The following is a 22,156-nucleotide window of genomic DNA, read 5'->3' on the forward strand; positions in this document are numbered from 1 at the left end:
CCATTCCTTTCTCCAACAATCGATGTCTTGTCTCAGTGGACCGTATGTCCGCAACAATTCTGTCCCTAATAAGGTCCTCCGCATACATATATGAGCTGATAATGCTTTAAAGTAGCAGCCTCCCGCCAGATCTTTCAGAGAGAGTATAAAGTCTCTGGAAGACTCCCCTACTTGTTGGACCTGGTCATGAGCCTGTACCGGGAGTGGAGTTCGCTATGCCCCTCACTGTAATGCCTCTGTAAAATGCTCATTGCCTTTTGGTAGGACCTGGCATCCTGTATAAGGGAGTAAGGGTGGTCTCCCAGCTGCGTTAACAGCAGCATTAATAGCTCTTTATCCGATGCCTCAGCAGCCTCCACGTAATTCAGAAAGCATCTCTGCCAGCAGCTGAAGTGCATGCTGGCTCTGGGATTTCTGGGGTTGCAGCACATGACTAAGCCGCAGTCTCTGGTCCCTTAGATGTAGCAAGGGTGGACCCTGGGGTACTGGGAGCTGTTGGTAGAGCCTCTGTGTGGCTTGTGGCTGCTGGAGGAGTAACCTGGGTGCTTGGGGCTGTTGGCTGAATTTCTGGCTTTGGGGCATTTGCAGCGTGCTTAGGGGGGGGGGATCCCAGCAATAGCGTTAGGTCTCCCAGCAATAGCGTTAGGTCTCCGTGGTACTGGGGAAACTGCTGCTGGGGGAGTGACGGTAGCAGTGGCTGCTTTCCTTGACTCTGGAGTGGTCGGGAATTCTGCATATACGTGATGATCGGGAGCACGACTTGTGGAGATCCTTCCACCCGTGCTTGTAGTGGCCCCTTTCTGATTGGACTGGGGTTTAGGGTCAGTGGTGCCTGAACTGGCAAACCCACGGGCAGGCAGGGCTCTTGGCCATTTCTTACCTGCCCTATTGTACTTCTGTGGTCTTCCCCACATTCCACCACGATTCCAGTACAACGGTCCCTCGCCGTCTCTGTCCATGGATGCACGTGTGTGCTGGTTGTCCCCGGATTCCATTCCTCAGGAAGAGTCTCCAGGTGGTCAGGAATGTGCGTTGGAGCAGAAGCAGCTTCCATCCTAGTAGCTATCATATTACTTTATTAAATTGTACTGACAATAACCACACCAGCAGTGCGAGTGTAAGACAACTTTAATAAACTAATATGTACACTAAGAGGTCTTGTCTCTCTGCAAGATAAACCTGGAAGGCTAGACTGTAGCTCTGGACTGCTTTATATACAAGGTCACCAGGATGACCCCTGGTGACCTAGTGGTGTAATTACATATCACCACAGAGGGAAAGAGAGAGAGAGAGAGAGAGAGAGAGCACCAAATTCGAAGTGGTCTTCTTGTGTTGCTTGCAGAGAGAGGAAAAAGGCTTGGCCAGATCCTTCTGGCTGCCTTCAGAATGATCCTCCCTTTTAAAATGCCCAACATTCTAAGCTGTCTCCCAGACAATGACTCATGTTTTGGGCCTCCTTCCACTCCACAACACACCCAGTGGTGGTTCGTCTTCCGAGTTCAGAAATTTCCAGATCATTTTCTGCACATGTCCAGTCCGTCTCCCGCTCTCTGCAGTCCACCTTCACCTTGGCTCTTAAAGGCAAACTATCACTTTCCAACACAAAACCACACAACACATAGGCCAATACACAACACGGAACTCTGTAACACTATGGAAAAGCAATATTCTCCTGAACCAATACTGCTGCTCCTTTTTCTTTCTCCCCTTCCTCATCTCTTCTGTACATTTCATCTCTGAGAATCCATTCCTGCTCTGCTTTTAGTCAGGTTCCTTACAATATCAGTTGTCCCACATGCTTAACATCTTGGTTTGTACTCACAGACTAGCACTAGCAGGCAATAGGAGCATTTTGTGAACAATCCGCATATTTTTATTTCTATTATGGAGTTGTTGCAAATTTGATCTTGCAGGCCCTGATCTCAGAACAGTGGGAAGATGGAGACCCTACAGATGCAGAGAAAGACTTCTGGGATATTGCAGTTCTGGAGTGTTACAACCAATTGACAGAATGGAAGTCCCTGGAATATTGCTCCATTGTCAATGTTAGTGATAAAACACCTGTAGATTTAGAGGAGATGTGGACTAATCCTTTCTATCAGGTAAGTAAAAATGCTTTTGAGTTTTATGGAGATGCAAAAGACTGTGAAAACTGAAATCTGGATCTTCTCCAATGGTTTGTATTTTTTTGCTTTAAGTTTTAATTCTCTATTCTGCTTCTGTGAGCTTTGCCCATCATTTTGTGACAGTTGGCTGTCACTCACCACTTGAGTTTACCTTTGTGCTGAAGTTGAGCACATTTAGTTTTCTCTTGATGATTTCACTGCACCTGTTCCTTTCTGCAGATCAAACAGGCATTCAATTAGACCCCAATTAACTGATGTGTATAAAAGTGAAATGTAACATGCAGAAATAAGTAAAACTTTAAGCTTTAATTAATTAATGCTGTCAGCATTTCAAAAGAATATCCTGAGGGATGCAGGTGGTGTAAGTACTGGGAAAAATCCAATAAGCCACTATAAAAACACAATCTTGCCTTTAGAGGGCTTTCTTAAACTATTTTACAAATAAGTTACTCACACTTGGTGTTCATTTCAGTTCAAGATGTTACTGAACCAAAGTCCATATGTACCTGTATTAGAGAATGCTTGAGTTTATCTCAAAAGAATCAACCAACATTGTATTACAAGTTATCAATTCTATTACTTCGAGATGTCTGCTATTTTACTTCAGTATAAATTTTGGAACAATAGATGCACAATAATTTCAGATATTTTACATATGGTATTTGCATTCAGAACACATATGAGTTGATGTTTAAAATGCATACTATATTGTCACTATGAATGAACGTTAACAACTATGTATCTGAATAATGAATGTATTATTTCTATTAACCAAGCAGGATAAATTGGGCCTTTCCAATGTACATAAGCTATATTACTAAATTGGTTCTTTATTGAAATATCACTCTACTCTCAAACTTCCCATCATATGTCGAGTAGAGTCAATTGTTTTGAGCTGATCTCCATTGTGCCAGTTTCTTTCTACAAAAAAAGAGGTGTTTAATTAGCCCACAATTAACCACCACTGTGAATAACAAATTGAATGTAACAAGTAAAACATCAGTAAAACTTCAAGCCCTAGTTAATTAATACTTTCAGCATTCAAAAGAATGCACAGTGGGAAGCAGAGTCATTAATGCCTGACTAAATGCACATTTAACTTTAGAATGTGTCGTCAGGCTCGTATTTTTCCTACCAGAATGCTCTTTGGGGAGCCTGATGTATATACACCAATATTCTGCCTAATAAAATTCCCAGTGGAATTTGCTGATTTTGTGCTCGAAGTTGCAGTGTGCATTTTATACCATTAGTGCTAATATATTTTGGGAGATGATACATAATTTAATGATACTGATATAAGACAGTGAATGTCTCTTATCTTGTACACATAATTGGAGTGAAGAGGAAGTACTTTTTCCAGATCTTCACCATTATTGTGCAGATTGAATTGCAATTAGTGAGTGTTTTTTCCACCTTTTTTAGCGTGTGCCTCCATCTGATTGTAATATATAGAGACAACAGTTCAAGGATGTAAAAGTTTTTTCCAAAACTCTCTCGCTTTTCTTCACTGTTTGGCCATGTAGCACTTGAAATTGAAGTCCACTAATGAAGATTCTCGTTGTGCCAGTTAGAGAACTGAAATATAAAACCCAAAAGAAATATTTACCTACTTAGACTAACAGTTGGAATAAGAAACAAAGCCTGAATTGTTGCTAGTGGAGTGGCTTTATTGTAGTTCTAAAGATAGTCTGTGATGTTCATAAAAGGTTGTTGACCTAAAATGTTCAATTAACCTCTCCTAAGGTCCAACTGAGTATCTCCCGCCATTCTATTTCAGATTCCAATATCTGGAGTATTTTGCTGGTCAATCACTTTCCATAGCTCGTATGGTTTCTCATGTTCGACAGCATGGAAATGGGCCCTTTGGCTTAACCTATCCATGTTGACTAATCTGGTTCCATTTGCCTACATTCAATCCATATCCCTCCAAACCTTTCTTATCCATGTATCTATCTAAATGCCTTTCAAATATAGAAATATACCCCCTTCTACCATATCTTCTATCAGCTCATTTCATTTAGCCACCATCCTTCATGTGAAGGTTCCCCTCAGCTTCCTTTTAAATAATTTACATCTTGCCTTAATTCCCTGCCCCTGAGTTTTAGGTTATTTTACTTTGGGAAGGGTGTGACTATTTACCTTTATATGCTTGTCCCTTATTTTAGCATTGAAGGGAAAATGACAATAAGATCATTCAAAATATTTCAAACTTCACCTTTTAATAAAAATTAATTTCCAAGTACATTCAGATCAGATTTCAGATTTATGGTCAGAGAACATACATGGCATCACAAACAACCTTGAGATTCTTTTATCTGCGGGCGAGTGTAAAAAAAACTGAACATAGTGTATATATGTAAACAAATAAAGAAATGCCAACAAAGACTGAATGTAAACAAACTGCATTATGGAGAAAATAAATAAAACAGAAGTGCACAAGTAAGACTCCTTAAATGAGCCCCTGATTTAGTTTGTTGTTGAGGAGTCTGATGGTGGAGGGGTAGCAGCTGTTCCTGAACCTGGTGGTGCGAGTTTTGGGGGATCAACACCTCATTCCTGGTGGTAGCACCGAGAACAGAGCATGTGCTGCGTGGTGTGGATCCCTGATGATTGCTGATGCTCTGTCTGTGATGGCAGCATTCCCTGTAGATATTCTCAGTAGTGGGGAGGGTTTTGCCTGTGATGTCCTGGCTTATGCTCACTACCTTTTGGAGGGCTTTACGCTCAAGGGTATGGCTGTCCCCATACCAGACCATGATACAGCAGGTCAGCACACTTTCCAACTCCTCTATAGAAATTTGCCAGGGCTTCTGGTGACATACCAAACCTCCGCAAATTCCTAAGGAAGTAAGGGCACTGACTTGCTTTCTTTACCATGCTCTTGGTGTCCAGGAAAGATCTTCCGAGATAGTGACACTCAAGAACTTAAATGTGCTCACCCTCTCCACCTCTGGTCCTGCAATGATTATTAGATTATAAATCTCTGGTTTTCTCTCCCTGAAGTCAACAATCAGCTCCTTAGTTATGGTGCTACTGAGTGCAAGGCTGTGGTTGATACACCATTCAGATAAATTTTCAATCTCCCTCTTGTATGCTGATTCATCACCTTTCTTTGTAGATGGTGTTATTGTCATAGAGCCACACAATCGTAGGTATAAAGTGAGTAGAACAGGGGGCTAAGAGCATAGCCCTGTGGTGCTCTGATACTGATGGAGATTATAGGGGAGATGTTCTTATCAATCCTCTTCGATTGCCTAGAGGTGAGGAAATCCATGATCCATGGTTGCAAGTCTTCGAGTTTGCTAATCAGATTTGAGGGGATGATGGTGTTAAATGCTGAACTGATGAATACATCTTTATTGTCCAGGTGTTCCAGGGCTTTGAGTAGAGCTAGTGAAATGGCATCCAGCATAGACCTGTCGCTACAGTAGGCGAACTGGAATATATCGATGACGCTGCTCAGACAGGAGCTGATGTGCTTCAACACCAGCCTTTCTAAAACACTTCATCACTGTTGATGTCAGTGCTACTAGTCGATAGTTATTAAGACAGGTTTCTATGCTTTTCTTGGGCACTAGTATAATTGATGCCTGTTTGAAACAGGTGGGTACCATGCCCTGTGGAGTGAGATGTTGAAGATATCCGTGAATACATTGGTAAGTTAGTCAGCACAGATTTTGAATACTTGGAAGGTACTCCATCCAGGCTGGATGCTTTCCTTGGATTCCCTCTTCTAAAGGCAGCACGCGTGTCACTTTCAGATACAGCAGGATGGAATCATCAGATAGTGTGGGTATTCAGAGGGGTGTTCCTTCATTGTTACTGCTGTCAAATCAGGCGTGGAAGGCATTGAGTTCTTCTGGGAGTATTTGGTTTTGGCATTCAGGCCCTGCCTCAGCTGTCGGGCGTCCTTTGTTAATTTCATTTTCATCCGGAATCTCCATTTCACCTGGGATACAGCTTTTCGCAGGTCATTCCTGCTCCTCCTTTGTTGATCTGGATCACTGGACTTAAATACCTCTGATCTGGCTCTCAATAGGTTCTGGATTTCATTGGTCATCTAGGTCTTCTGGTTGGGGAAAACCCTGAACAAATTGGTGGGAACACACTCATCCACTGCTGTTTTGATAAAGTCTGTGACAGCCCTGGTGTAATCGTTCAGATTCTCAGCTGAGTCCTTGAATCCCACCCATTCTGCTGACATGAAGAAGTCCCTGTAACTGTTCTTCAGCCTCCTGTGACTTCATTCAATTATTGTTGCAATTTAATGTTTGTGTACACATTTAAAGGATTCTGAGATCCGGTTTTATTTTTTTTTCTTTTGCAGGAGATTTATTTGCCATACATGATGCGAAGTAAAGTAAAATTGTTACAGCTAGGTGAAGCTGACCAATCTTTGCTGACATTTATTGACAATGCAATGAAAGTGGACCAGAGGAAGACTGTTATTGAGAGTCGCTATAGCCTGGAGCTGAGCCTTCTATATATCCTTCAGGATGACTTTGACCGTGCCAAATACTATGCTAATAATAGTATAGACATTTTTATGCAGGTTAGTAGGTAATAATGCATCTTTGTCTGCCTCTTTGGGTTTCAATACATTTTTTGCTATATATGGCTAAACTTAAATGTGCAGTCTTATAAAGCTCATTTGGTTCATTATATGTTGGTCAGAATTATAATGTACAAAAATAGATTTTTTGGGTGGGAGGAAAGAAGCATGAAGTGTTGGAACATTAAAGATCCTGATCACAATCGACTTTTCTTAGTGTTATCCCTTTGGCATGGCTTTTTGTGTGGCAATGCTCACCCATAGGTGACCCTTGATTGCAGGGACAGGTGAAGGATGATGTGAGGGTAATCTTGTCTGTGCCTTTGTGACTAATTATACAGTGCTGTTAATGGAGGAAACTGGTGCATTTTCTAGTAGGTGAAGAAGAATGTCAGCATTTTGGCCTGTTAGTGCAGAATAGTCCATAAGAATTTGAGAAGAATGCAGATACATTAACAAAATGAAATCTGAGATATTTGATTGAGTTAACTGAGGAAATTTAAAAAAAAATTAAGCTCAATTTAATGGGGGAAATTGCTGTTAACAGGCATCCTGGATCTGTAATTCCAAGTTCATGTACTGACCTGAGACACTATCCCTGCTGTACTAGCATTACATATTTCAATGGTGAGAGAAAACAGTGTGGTGATGTAACATTAGAACAATTCTCTACATCAGTGGTTCTCAACATTTTTCTTTCCACTCACATACCACGTTAAGGATAACTTAGGGTAATATGTGAGTGGGAAGGGGAGGTTGAGATTCACTACTCTAGACCCAATTGTTACTGAATTATTTGGCTTGAGAAAAATTGTCATTGGCCCATTTCCTTTAATTATGAAACCATGCACATAACAAGTCAATGAGGTACGATTAAAACAGTGGTTTTCAAACTTGATCTTTTCACCCACATACGACTTTAAGCAATCCCTCACTAATCACAGAGCACCTAAAGTGGAATGTGACTCGAAAGAAAAATGTTGAGAAAGAAAAAAGTTTTTCAAACACATTTCGCGTCATTTTAATATACAGGTAGACCCTAATTTATGATGGGGTTCAGTTCCAGGACTTCCACTCTAAGTTGAAAATATCGTAAGTCAGCAACTGTACATACAGATCAAAAATAATCTTACTGTGACAGTCTTATCATGCATTTCTGGAAATAATTGAAAATAAGCAGTGGAAGTAACAAGAGCTACTCGAAAAGACTCAGTCTTGATGCAAAGTGTTCAGGAATGGAATGTTCAGACAGAGATTGGCAGGAGTGGGGACTTTGGGCTCCTGGCAGGAGTGGGGACCTGGGGCTCCCGGCAGGATTGGGAACGTGGGGCTCCCAGCAGGATTGGGGACCTGGGGTTCCCGGCAGGATTGGGGACCTGGGGCTCCCGGCAGGATTAGGGACCTGGGGCTCCCGGCAGGATTGGGGACCTGGGGCTCCCGGCAGGATTGGGGACCTGGGGCTCCCCACATGCATTCCAAAGAAGAACACCGAAATGATGACGTTTAGTGGGGGGTGGTGGTGGTGAGAAGCAATCTCCGTGCACTGATTGGAATGAAGCATTTCCTTCAGAGGTATAAATAACCACATTGATACAGGTTGACCCCGACTTACCTTTATTCAAAACAGATCCTGATCATCACCATTGCTTGTCTTTATCTTTGATCTACCCAACTGTACAGTTATGCTACTGATCTGGCTGCTCTGGTCATTTGCTCCTGAGATACTTACTGCACAAGTCACTCCCACCCCCAACCCCTCCCCATCAGCCACCACTACCAATAATATTCAAACAATATAGCTATTTGAGAGGGGAGCAGCCACTGGATGCTCCTGTACTATCTGTCTGACCTTCCTGGTGGTCACCCAACTGGCTGAACCTTTAGTGTAACCACCTTCCTGAAGATCCTATCTATAAAACTCTCTGCCTCCTATATTGTGATTGTCAGAAATATTGTACAATGTATATATACGCTAAAATCCTTGCTTGCTGCAGCTGAATGGGTACTTTGTTTTAAAAAAAACTGTAATAGTATATTTAATTGAATTAAGAAGAGACAATAAATGCAAAAAAAACATAAATGATAAATATTCACAGTTATCTGAGTGCAGAGAAAATGATTTTGTAATAGTTCAGATAATCCTTGGGGGTATGCTCCATAATTAGTTCATCTGCTAATTTTGGTTACCCATTTGAAGAATGATAACATTTTTGACACACTTTATCATATAAATGAATTTGCCATTTTAAATGTTTTTATTAGAATTACTCCAGTATTGATGTTTTGCTGCACAAGAGTCGACTGAGCAAGTTGCAGTCTCTTCAAACCCTGACAGAGATACAGGATTTTCTCCAGTTCATCACCAAAGGATGTAAGAATCTAACCACGACAAAGTAATGACTGATAGCTTAAGCGTTCCACAATGCTCTCAGCACCAGAGATTTGGGTCAAATCTGGACCTCTGTGGGACTGTCCATATGGGGTTTGAACATTTTCATATGACCATATGCATTTCCTCCAGGTGTTCCAGTTTCCTCCATATTTGAAAGACAGTTGAGTTGGTCAGTTAATTGGTCACTGTAAATTGCCTCTCTGCTTTTGTGAGAGGTAGAATCTGGAGGGCATTGATAAGAATGTGGGAAAATAATGAGATCAATATAGGATTAGTGTTAATGTGTGGTTGATGGTGCAGGCTCGATGGGCTGAACAACTGTTATTGTGCAGTATGTTTCTTTAGCTCCATGATATCTGTTGCTCTTTTTTTTTTAAAAAGTATTGGCCCCGGTAGACAAGCCAACATGAATCATGTCGAACTGTATTACACACCATGGTTAAAGCAAAAATAAAATCTATCATTGAGACCTGACCTCTAAGATTAACACTACAAACTTGTGAGCAATGTACCACTATTAATTATAACTTCTCTCACTTCCGGAGGATAAAGATGAACATTTATGTCAGAGATTGTCTTTTAATTTGGATCAGATAATTTTGAGATTAGTTCAGAATGAAATTACCAACAATTCATCTCATGGCCTTGGAGAACAAAGTTAATTCTTTTTACTTTAGCTTATTTAGACATACAGCACGGTAACGGGCCATTTTGGCCCATGAGTCCATGTTGCCCATTTTACATCCAATTTAACCTACAACTTCCAGTACATTTTGAACAATGCGAGGAAACTGGGGCCCCCAGGGATAATCCACGCAGACACAGGGAGAACCACAGGTGCTGGCGCTGCAAAGGCGTTGCACTAACCACTATGCCATCCATGCCACCCATAGCTTGTATTTGTTGTGAGCAGAGGGATGATGTTGACATTTTCTATGGAGTTGGAGAAGTATATCAGGCTTTACGATAATTTAAGAATTTCACATGAAACATTGAACTTAAAAAAAAAGGCCATTACAAAAAAAAGTTACTGAGCTATATGGAAATGTGGAAAACAGAAATGTTACCCTTGTATCTGCTTCCACCGCTATTCCTGGCAGCTGTTCCAGGCAACTACCACTCTGTGCAAAATATTTCTCCCAGACATCTCCCCTAAACTTCCTCCCCCTCACCTTAAATGCATGTCCTCCAGTGTGTGATGCTTTTGATCTGGAGAAAAGATTCTGACTGTCCATCCTATCAATGTCTCTCATGATTTTATACACCTCTATCAGGTCGCCTTTCAGCCTCCTATGTTACAGGCAAATAATCCAAGTTTGTTCAAACTCTTCCCTTAATTCGTACCCTTAAACCAGGCTATGTCCTGATAAATCCCTTCTTTGTTCTTCCAGTCTCCATATCCTTCCTGAAATGGGGTGACCAGAATTACACACAGTATTCCAAGTGCAGCCTAACCAAAGTTTTATATAACTTCCTTTATATAACGCCTCACCCGATGAAGCCAAGCTGTCCGTACACCTTTATTATCCTGTCTACCTCTGGCCACTTTCAAAAATCTATGGATCCCCAGATCCCTCTGCATGTCAATGCTTTTAAGACTTCTGCCATTAATTGTATACATTCTTCTTACATTTGACCTCCCAAAGTGAAACTTGTCTGGATTAAACTTCATTTGCCATTACTCTAGCAATATCTGTAATTGATCTATATCCTTTTGTAATTTTTGATAGTCCACAATTCCTCCACTCTTTGTTTCATTTGCATGCTTACTGATTTACCTATTTTTATCATCCTAGTCATTTATGTCTATCCCAACACCTACCCCTGTGGAATTCCATTGGTCACCAGCCTCCTGCCACTGCCCTCTTGTCTTCCATGAGTCAGCCAATTTATATCCAAATTTATCAACTCACCAAGGATCCCATGTACCTGTACCTTCCGATTAAGCCTCCCATGAGGGACCTTGTCAGATACCTTACAAAAATCTCTGTAGTCAACATCTACTGTCCTATCTTCATGAACTATGTTTGTCACATCCTCAAAAAAACCTCAAATTGTTAAAAGGTGACCTGTCCCTAATCTGGCTTTCTCAATGTTCATAAATCCTGTCCCTTACACAGATGTGAGGTTTACTGGCCTCTAATTTCTTGGATTATCCTTTATTCCTATCCTGAACAAAGCTACATCAGCAGTTACTCTCCTGTCCTCTAGGACTGCCCCTGTCATGTGTGAGGATGAAAAGATCTTTGCCAACCCCCCCCCCCCCCATCTCTCAGCTTGCCCCTTTCAAAAAAGGGGATCTTTCCATCAGGCCCAGGGGACTTGTGCACCTTAAAGTTCCTCAAAAGACTCAACACCCACCTCTTTTTTGATCTCAAAATCCTCACCCCGTGAGCATTCTCTCTATTATGTGCCATATCTCTGTCCATGTCTTTCTTGGTGAACACTGATGCAAAGCATTTGTTTAGTACCTCATCCAGTTTCTCTGACACCAGGCATAAATTCCCTCCTTAGTTCTTGAGTAGTCTCCCGAGTCATCCTCTTGTTTTAATGTAAAAATAAAATGCCATTTTCTTTAATCCTGCTCACCGTGAACATGCCATGGCCCCTTTTTTCCTGCTTGAGCTCTTTCCCGTAATCTAAAATATTCCTCCAAGGTCCTCACTAATTATAGCTCGATGAACTTTAGATATGCCTCCTTTTTTTCTCCACTAAGTTCATGACCTCTCTTGTTATACAAGGTTCTTTGACCTTGCTATCCTTTTTCCATCATACTGAAATATGCCTGGCCTAGACTCAAATTAGTTGATCCTTAAATAATGGCTGCATGTCACTTGTGGGCTTGCCCAATACCACCTGTTCCCAATGAACTCCACTTGGCCCTGTCTGATTAGTTCATATTTTGGCCTCCCCCATTTATTACTTTTCTACAAGACCCAAGCTTATGCTTGACCACAACTATCTCAAAACTTAAGAGTGATTATTATTCTCAAAGCGGGCAACACATTTAGCAGTAAACATAAAGCTATTACAATGCCAGTGATCCAGTTTCGAATCTGACGCTGTTCGTTAGGAGTTTGTACATTCTCCCTGTGACGTGCGTGGATTTTTCCTGGGTACTCCAGTTTCCTACCACCCTCAAAAATGTCCAGGGTTGGTTGATTAATTGGTTGTAATTATAATTGGGAAGCACAGGTTTCAATGGCCAGAATGGGATTCCACTGCTGTATCATTAAAAAAATGTTCCCCCACTGAAAGCCTGTTCACCTAGCAGGGCTCATTTGCCAATATAAGGTCCACTATGGCTCCTTTCTGGTTGAGCTATCTTCATGCTGCTTCACGAAATTCAGCCCTATTGATATTGGGGAAATTAAAGTCTCTCACAATGACAGTCCTTTTTCTTTTGTAACTTTCCATAATCTGCCTATATATCTGTTCTTCTGCCTCCTGGTAGCTATTGGGAGACCTAGTATCAAAGTGATTGCACCTTTCTTTTTCTGGTCCCTTTCCACACTGCCTCAGTAGTTGAGACAGTAGGTCCTCTCTGAATGCAGCTGTCACACTGCCTAATTAGCCTCAAGCTCTTTTTCTTCCTTCTCTGCCCCATATAAAACCTAGGAACATTGAGCTGCCTGTCCTGTCCACTTTGCAACCGTGTTTCTGCAATATCGTAATTAAAGGACTGATTGAAGCTCTAAGTTCATCTGCCTTACCTGCAATACTCCTTGCATTAAAAGAAACACACTCCAGCCTATCAGTCTTGTGATCATTCACTGTCCTCCTCCTTCAGGCTTGCTTGTGCCAGCATCTGCCAACTCTTTCAACCCTTCCATTGGCTGCCTTGCTGCTCAGTTTCCCACCCTAAAGCCTCCCAAGTAACATTATCCAACCTCACCACAAGGATATTGGTTCCCCCTCCAATTCAGGTGTCAGGCAGCCACCTTCCCTGGAAGAGAGCTCACTGATCCAAATATCTGAATCCATCCTTCATGTGCCAGCTCCTTAGCCACACATTAATCTGCATGATCTTCCTGTTTATTGTTTCACCAGAAAGTGGCACTGGTAGTAATCCTGAGATAACATTGGAAGTCCTGCCTTTTCACATTACCTCAGTCCCTGAATTCATCTCCAGGACCACATCTCCCTTTCCTCCATTATCATTGGTACCAATGTTAGTCATGACCTCCAGCTGCTCTCAGAATATCCTCCACCTGCTGGGAGATATCCTGGACCCTGGCCCCAGTAGGGAGGCAACACACTATTCTTTCAGCAACAAAAAAGCCCACCTAAGGAGTCTCCTACCACTATCACTCTACCTGCCTTCTCCCTTTCCTGATGAGCCTCAGAGACCATCTTTGTGCTAATATCCCACCTGCTACTGATACCATCTCGTAGGTTATCCCTTCCATCAGTATCCAAAATGGTGTACTTGTCACTGAGGCAAAGGGCCACAAGGATCTCTGCACTGTCTAGCTTAACATAGAAGATATTCAAATTGTGGTCTAACCACACTTTTTTGAGCTGCAACATTACCTCACAGGACTTGAACTCAATCTCCTGATGAATGAAGGCCAGCATTCCACAAGGCTATTCAACTGCCTGATCAACCTGCATGGCAACCTTCTGAGAGCTGTGGATTTGAATCACGATATGTCCCTCTGTTCTTCCATACTGTTACGAATCCTGCCATTAACCATGCAATCTGCCTTTAAGGTTGACATTCCAAAATGCATCATTTGACACCTATCGAGCTTGAACTTCATCTGCCACTATTCTACCCAACTGTGTCGTGGTCTATCTTGTTGTAACCTACGACAATTCTATACATTATCCACAACAGCTCCAACCTTTGTGTTATTTGCACACTTATTGACTCATCCCTTCTTCGTCCAGCTCATTGATAAAATTCACAAAGAGCAGGGGTCACAAAACGGATCCCTAAGGAACCCCACAAGTCACTGACTCCAAGCAGAATATGTTCCCCGAGAACATCTATTCCTGATTTATTTTCCCCAGTTTCTGCCTAATCCCTTCATAATTATCCCTTCCACGATTCAACATTTTCCATTTGAGCTACTTATATTTGTCCATGGTTTTGCTAAAGGTCAGGGAGTTGTGGTCACTTTCACCAAAATGCTCCTCTACTGAGAGGTCTGTCACCTGACCAAGTTCATTCATTACCCAGTACTGGATCCAGTAGGGCCACTCTAGTCAGATTGTCCACATAATGTGTCATGAATGCTCCTTGGACACACCTGACAAATTTTGCCCCATCTTGCAATCAGAAAATGCCAGTCAATATTTGGAAAATTGAAGTCTTCCAAAATAACAACCCTGTTATTTCTGCACTATTCCAAAATCTGTCTACTTAACTGTTCCTCAATGAACTGAGAGCTATTTGGAGGCCTATAGACTAACCCAATACAATGATCGCTCCCTTTCTGTTTCTGACTTCCACAAACACCAACTCAGTAGACACTCCTTCCACAGCATCCTCCCTTTCTACAGCTATACCATCCCCGATTAGTAATGATACTTGCTCCCCCACACCCACCTTTTTTAAAAATCTCCCATCCTATCTTTCTGAAACACCTAAATCCCGGTACCTGAATTAGTCAATCCTGTCCTTGTTGTAATGGCCACAATATCATAATTCCACATTCTGATCCATGCTCTAAAGTTCATCTCCCTTATTCATAATTCTTCATGCATTTAAATAAATACATTTCAAATCATCCATCTGACTACATTTATGGTCTCTCAGTTGCCTCTCTTTCCTCAAAAACTCAATCATTCCACCATCTGCTTTATTCTCAGCCTTCTCCTTCTGATTCCAATCCCCCTACAGGCTAGTTTAACCCACCACCAGACCAGCACTAGCAAATTTTCCCACACGGATATTCGTCCCCCTTCAGTTCAGATACAAACAATCCTGCTGGTACATGTCCCATCTTCCTTGGAAGAGAGCCCAATGATGAGGAGTCATGTGATGGAGTAGTTGCCAGTAGGGTAAAACCAGCCCTCTCCAGAAAAAAAGAAAAAAAGTCAAGAAAAGACAAAATTCAACAAATATAAAATATAGGGAATAGAAGATAAAGTTGCAGAGAAGAGAAAGAAGATGGCACCCAAGAAGGAAAAAGTAAAAACAATAGGAAAAAAAGAAGAAAAGTCACCGGAAAAGAAAGAAGAAGGCCTTACCTGCACGAAGGAACAGGGAGCCGTGGTCGTGAAGAACGTCCGTTCTCCGAGGTTGGTGCCGGCTCTGTGGAGTCGCGACCCCCCGACTGGTGGACTGCAAAAATGGCTCTCTGAGCCAAACAATAGTGCGCAAAGGTAAAAGAAAACACCGATGGGAGGGGGGGATCAGCTGAGGAGCGGGCAACCACAGCGCGACCAGTTGAGGGACGCCCGACACCAGGGCTCTCAGCTGGAAGATGAGGAAGGCAGCAGGAGAGGGAGTGAGGTACCAGGTGAGGAAGAAAGTCGACGGGGTGAATGGCAAGAGGAGCAGCAGCAGGAGGCCCGACTGATGAGCAGGCCAGAAGGGGAGGACCAACAGCAAGAGGCCCAGCAAGAAGAGGCCTGACAAAGTGATACTAGCAACACCTCAGTAAAATCAGAAGAGATACAGATACAAAGAAGAGACGAAGAAGACACAGACAGAGGTACAGACACAGAAGAAGACCAAGATCTTCACAGAAATAGAAGGTAAAACGGATGGACAGAATATAGATAAAGCTTTTTTTCAAGAATGAGAGCACTAAAAGAATGGTTGTCATTAGAATTTAGTGCAATTAAAAGAAAAGTGAAAAGAACAAAAGATAAAATGCAAATATTAGAACTAGCCATGACAGAAATAAGGAAAAGAGTTGAAAATGTGGAAGAACGAGAAACGGCTGTAGAAATGGAAGTAAACGACTTAAGAGGAAAATTGGAAGAAAGTGACAAAAAAATTAGAGACACAAAAGTTGTTATCTTAGAAAATTGATATGTTGGAAAATTATAGTAGGCGAAACAACATAAAAATAGTGGGTCTGAAGGAAGGCACAGATATGAAGGAATTTATAAAAGAATGGATCCTGTAGGTCCTGGGAATGACAGAAATACAGGAAGAAATGGAAATAGAAAGGGCACACAGAACAGAATAGAAAATTGTTTTGGGGAAAATAATTTATTAACATTTGAACAGTTGAAGTACAAATATGGAATAACTCATGGTACAATGTTTGCATACCACCAACTGAAAGCCTATTTAAAGGATAAATTGGGAAACAGATTGAGATTACCAGAAGGAAGCAGCTTTGAATATGTGATTACAGACACAATGATAATTAAAAGATTTATAACGAACATGTACATTAAGTTGCAAGGTAAGGAAAATGATGAAAAAAGCTATAAACCTAAACAAAAATGGGAAAAGGATTTAAACATAAAGATAAAAAATGAAGCATGGGAAAAGTTATGTTCTGGAACTATGAAGAATACAATAAACACAAGGTTAACATGATACAGTATAATTGGTTACACAGGTTATAGATCATGCCTCAAAAGTTAAAAGAATGGGACCAACATTATCAGATAGATGTTTTCGCTGCAAGAAGGTAATGGGAACAACAGTACATGCAATTTGGGCATGTACGAAAGTGAGTATGTTTTGGGAAAATCTAAATCGGATATTAAATAAAATCACAAAAAATAACATACCAAAAAATCTAGAGATCTTTCTTCTAAGTAACATAAGAAGTAAGGAATTAAGCCTCAAATTGGAGAAAGCGCAAAAAAGATTTATGATAGCCTTAGCAGTAGCAAAAAAATGTATAATGTCAACTTGGAAAATGGAAGAGAACCTGAGAATACAGCAATGGAACGTGGAAATTAATAAATGTATTCCATTGGAAAAAATAACATATAATTTAAAAAATAAAGTCACATTATTTGAACAAATTTGGGAACCATACATGGAACATAACAGAGAGGGCTTGCCTCGGACCTCCACCCCCTAAAATGACAAAAAGACAAAACAACTTGATTGAGTGTGTAAAAGTAGATGATGCATTTTTCTTGTTTATTTTTCATTGTGTGACATTGTTTTATGGTTTTATTGTATTGTATATGTTGAATATTTATTGGTTTTGGAGGGGTTTAGAAGGGGGGAGGGAGGGTAGGGGTGAAAAAAGGGAGAAAATGCCACTGTATATTTAATGAGAAACGTTTGTATATATTTTAGTTGATATGGTTCACAGTGTGAAAAGTAAAAAAAATATTTAAAAAAAAAAAAGAGAGCCCAATGATCCAGAAATCTGAAGCTCTCCCTTATACCATCTCTTTAGCCACGTGTTACGCTGAGTCCCTTTAAACTTCTTAGTGGTCCCACACAGTGTGCCACCTGTATCCTGGGTGTAACTACATCACTGTAGCTATGTTCTGAAATCTCTGTCTCTTGGATGATCCTGAGTACATCAAATTCCTTAATGTTTCAATCCAATGTGTAAATCAATTCTTTTTGGAATAAGCAGTGCATTTTTTCCCCCAGATAATTTAACCTCTGAAATACCTCTCCGAAAATTGATCAAAACCTGGACACAAAGATACCCGGAATCAAAAATGGATCCCATGAGCATCTGGGATGATGTAATCACAAACCGGTACGATCCTGGAATAGTTCTATCTTATAAACAAATAAGTGATGAGTGACTTCTTGTGAAGTCTTCTATGAAATAATGATAAGCAGTGTTGTGTTAGTTTCATGTACTCTGACCAAGCTGGAGTGTGAAATAAATTGGAAGGTGCGCAGGGAGTTGAGAGCGCATGAAAACAGACAAGGGCATCATGACTTAGACTCTAAATCAGTGGTTCTCAACCTATTTCTTTCCACTCACATTCCATTTTAAGTAATCCCTAAGCCATTGGTGCTCTGAGATTAGTAAAGGATTACTTAAGGTCTTATGTGAATGAGAAGGGAAGGTTGAGAATCACTGCTCTGGACACAATTGTTGCTGAAATACTTTGCTTGTGAAAAATTATCATTTCCTTTGGAGTTATGAAACCATGCACATAATGAGTCAATGAGGTACGATTAAAACAGTAGTTTTCCAACTTTTTCTTTCCACCCACATACCACTTTAAGAAATCCCTTACTAATCATGGAGCACCTATGGCGTAGGGAATACTTAAAGTGGTATGTGAATGGAAAGAAAAGGTTGAGAACCATTGCTTTAAATTCATAGCTTGCTAATATATTACTTGCATGTCTCCTGATCAACTTCCACAGAATTGTTGAGTCCATTGGCACAGAAACATTTAAATATAAGTGAGTTAAGTAAGGAGGGAGAAAGGAATAGGAGAATATGCTAAATGGTTGGGAGGGGTTTACGTGGATAGATCGTCATTAGCCAGTAACTCTGATGAAAACTTTCACGTTACAAGAGCAGAAGTAGGTCAATCGGCCTGTTTAATAATGAGCAGGTTCTTATCATTCAACCCCACTCCCCGGCCTTCTCCCTGTTACTCTTGATGCCCTGACCCAAATACCTGTCTATTTTTGTCTTAAATTCACCCAATGAACTCAGTTCCACTGACACCTTTCACAGATCCGTGACCCTCTGGCTAAATAAATCTCTCAACATTTCTGTTTTAAATTGACGTCCTTTTATCCTGAAATTGTAGCCACTTGTCCTAGGGGTTCCCCTACCATGGGAAACAGCTTTGTCACATCTTTTCTGTCCTGGAGTTTCAGCATTCGAAATGTCTCTGACCATCCTTCTGCACTCCAATGAGTACAGTCCAAGAGCCGAAAAATATTTCATTCCTGGTATTATTCTGGAAAGCTTTCTCTGAATTCTCTCCAGTGCTAGCACATCCTTTCTCAAATTCTTTCTTTGGCTTGGCTTCGCGGACGAAGATTTATGGAGGGGGTAAAAGTCCACGTCAGCTGCAGGCTCGTTTGTGGCTGACAAGTCCGATGCGGGACAGGCAGACACGGTTGCAGCGGCTGCAGGGGAAAATTGGTTGGTTGGGGTTGGGTGTTGGGTTTTTCCTCCTTTGCATTTGTCAGTGAGGTGGGCTCTGCGGTCTTCTTCAAAGGAGGTTGCTGCCCATCAAACTGTGAGGCGCTAAGATGCACGGTTTGAGGCAATATCAGCCCACTGGCAGTGGTCAATGTGGCAGGCACCAAGAGATTTCTTTAGGCAGTCCTTGTACCTTTTCTTTGGTGCACCTCTGTCACGATGGCCAGTGGAGAGCTCGCCATATAACACGATCTTGGGAAGGCGATGGTCCTCCATTCTGGAGACGTGACCCATCCAGCGCAGCTGGATCTTCAGCAGCGTGGACTCGATGCTGTCGACCTCTGCCATCTCGAGTACTTCGACGTTAGGGATGAAAGCGCTCCAATGGATGTTGAGGATGGAGCGGAGACAACGCTGGTGGAAGCGTTCTTGGAGCCTTAGGTGATGCCGGTAGAGGACCCATGATTCGGAGCCGAACAGGAGTGTGGGTATGACAACGGCTCTGTATATGCTTATCTTTGTGAGGTTTTTCAGTTGGTTGTTTTTCCAGACTCTTTTGTGTAGTCTTCCAAAGGCGCTATTTGCCTTGGCGAGTCTGTTCTCAAATAAGGCACCCAAAACTATACACAGTACTCCGTCTCACCAGTGCCCTATCGAGTCTCAACCCTGCTCTGGTATGCTATTACTCTAGAAATGAATGCCAACTTGCCCCTCCACCTTTAACTGCTGTTTCAACCTGGAGGTTAACCTTTTGAGTATCCTGTACGTCCCTTTGTACCTCCGAATTTTGAATTTTCTTCCCTTCTTGTATCAAAGTGTATGCTTGTACACTTCTCAACATTGTATTCCATCTACCATCACTTTGCCCATTCTCCTAATCTATCCAATCTTTCTGCAGCCTTTCCATGTCCTCAGCACCATCAGTTCTACCACCTATTTTGGTATCATCCACAAATTTAGCCACATTGCCATCTATTCCATTATCCAGATCATTTATATACAACGTAAAAAGAAGTGGCCCCAAAACTGACCCCTGCAGAACACCACTAGTAGCAGGCAACCAACCCGAATATGATCCCTTTTTTTTTCCACTCTCTGTTTTCTGCCTGTTAATCAATGCTCTAGCCATGCAAATATCCTTCCTGTAATTCCATGAGTTCTCATCTTGTTAAGCAGCCTCACATGTGGCACCTTGTCGAAGGCATTTTGAAAGTCCAAGTACTTAACATATACTGCTTCTCCCCTGTCTATCCTGTTTTTTAATCTCCTCAAAAAATTGTAGTAGGTTCGTCAGGCATGATTTTCCTTTCAGGAAACCATGCTGACTTGGATCTATCTCCTCGATGCACTCTGTAACCTTATCTTTGGCAATTGATTCTAACATCTTCCCAACCACCGACATCGGATGAATAGGTCTATAGTTTCCTTTCTGCTGCCTCTTTCCTTAAACAGAGTGTAATTTGTGATGCTCCAATCTTCTGGAACCATGCCAGAATTCATTGATTTCTGGAAGATCATTACCAATGCCTCCACAATCTCTGCAGAAACCTCCTCAAAACTCAAGGATGCATTCCATCCTGTCCGGGAGACTGAACTACCCTTAGACTATTTAGCTTCACAAGTATCTTTTCTCTCATGATTTTGACAGCACTCATTTCACTTCCCAGAGACCCTTGAGAGTCCATTGAACTACTAATGTCTTCTACCATGAAGACTGATTCAAAATATTTATATAGTTCCTCTGCCATCTCTTTGTCTCCAATTAAAATCTCTCCAGTGTCATTTTCTAATGGTCCTATGTTTACTCTTTTCTCTTTTGCTCTTTATATACTTAAAAAAACTTATATACTTTATATACTTAAAAATCCTCTTTGATTTTTTTTTTGCTGAACCTAAAAATTAAGAGTACTGTAGTGTGGCAATATTTCATCAGCTAGATGCATTTCAAAGGAAAATTATGGGCTCTTCTGTGTTACATTTTGCATAAGTGGTCATTTCTTTTCAGTGCTTAAGTATTTCCTCCCTGCTTCAGCTAAGGACCTTTGGTATCCCACTTAAAGTTCTCTCTGTATTATGTGACATTGCTCATATGTTCCAAGCAATGCCATGTAATACAAGATTGAGATGATTTCTTCTCAATTAACCTGCAAGATGGTGGCACGGTTCTCTACAAGTTTAGCAATGCCATCCACCATCAATGAAGTAAAAATTGACTTTTCTAGTTTCATCTGCCACTTCTGTTGTGATCTCTTATGAATGGTATAATTCCTATTTTCAGGAGCTCACCACAAGGTCTAAGGCATGCATCATTTTGTAGTGACCTTTGCTTTACCATCTTTAATAATACAATTCAGTACTGTCATTTTGATGAAATTGTAGAAATTCCAAGTAGACTTAGAACTTCAAAGCAGCAAACACTTAACAGATCAGGAAGCATCTGTGGAAGAAAAAAAGAGTAAATATATGCACTCTTAAGTTCGAACTAACAAAGGATTTTTGACTGAAACAATTAACTCAGTTTCACTTTCCAGGTCTGCTGCACAACCTGCTAAGGTTTCCACCATTCAATGTTTTATTTATAATTTCAAGTTGATGATCTTTCATGAGAAGTCGGAAATGTTAGAGAACAGGGATGTTTTAAATTGAGGGGAAGAAGTGCAAGGAACAAAAGGAATGTAGTAATCTAATCTGCATTCAGTGTCTTCAATGTACAAAAGACTTAAAGTTATGCACTAAATTGGAAGTACAAGTGATTGACTTGCTCACTGTGTACAGTTTGGAGTTCCCTTGATGGTGGAAAGATGCATGGTAAAGGGGCAGGTGTTACATCTCTTGTGGTTGTATGGATAATTGCCACAAGAAGGGGAGTTGATATTGGTAGAAGGAAATGAGAAGCATGTTGGAAATTTTATTCTTGAAATGCTGAAAGAGGCAAAGGGAAAATAGAGGTGAAAATTATGGAGGCTGATCCATTGAATATGGAGCTTGGTGGAGGATGAGGTGAGGACAAGTGAAATAGAGAAACCAAGTGCTGTAAAATCTCAGCAAATTTGACAATCTCTTTTGAAAGAGAAACAGT

General features: G+C 41.1%; 1 protein-coding gene across 3 annotated transcripts in view; it reads left to right on the forward strand.

Moving 5' to 3' along the window:
* The window catches only part of prkdc (protein kinase, DNA-activated, catalytic subunit), a 287,184-nt gene that overhangs the window by 222,698 nt on the left and 42,330 nt on the right, over positions 1-22,156 (forward strand). For 2 of the 3 annotated variants that reach the window (XM_069921531.1, XM_069921533.1), the window contains exons 65-68: positions 1,914-2,102; positions 6,454-6,678; positions 8,941-9,049; positions 17,604-17,715. In XM_069921531.1, the coding sequence (XP_069777632.1) occupies positions 1,914-2,102; positions 6,454-6,678; positions 8,941-9,049; positions 17,604-17,715 (635 nt within the window). The remainder of the gene's footprint in view (positions 1-1,913; positions 2,103-6,453; positions 6,679-8,940; positions 9,050-17,603; positions 17,716-22,156) is intronic. The other variant, XM_069921532.1, reaches the window with a different exon arrangement.

The sequence above is a fragment of the Narcine bancroftii genome, chromosome 2 (genome assembly GCF_036971445.1).
Source record: "Narcine bancroftii isolate sNarBan1 chromosome 2, sNarBan1.hap1, whole genome shotgun sequence".
Classification (NCBI taxonomy): domain Eukaryota; kingdom Metazoa; phylum Chordata; class Chondrichthyes; order Torpediniformes; family Narcinidae; genus Narcine; species Narcine bancroftii.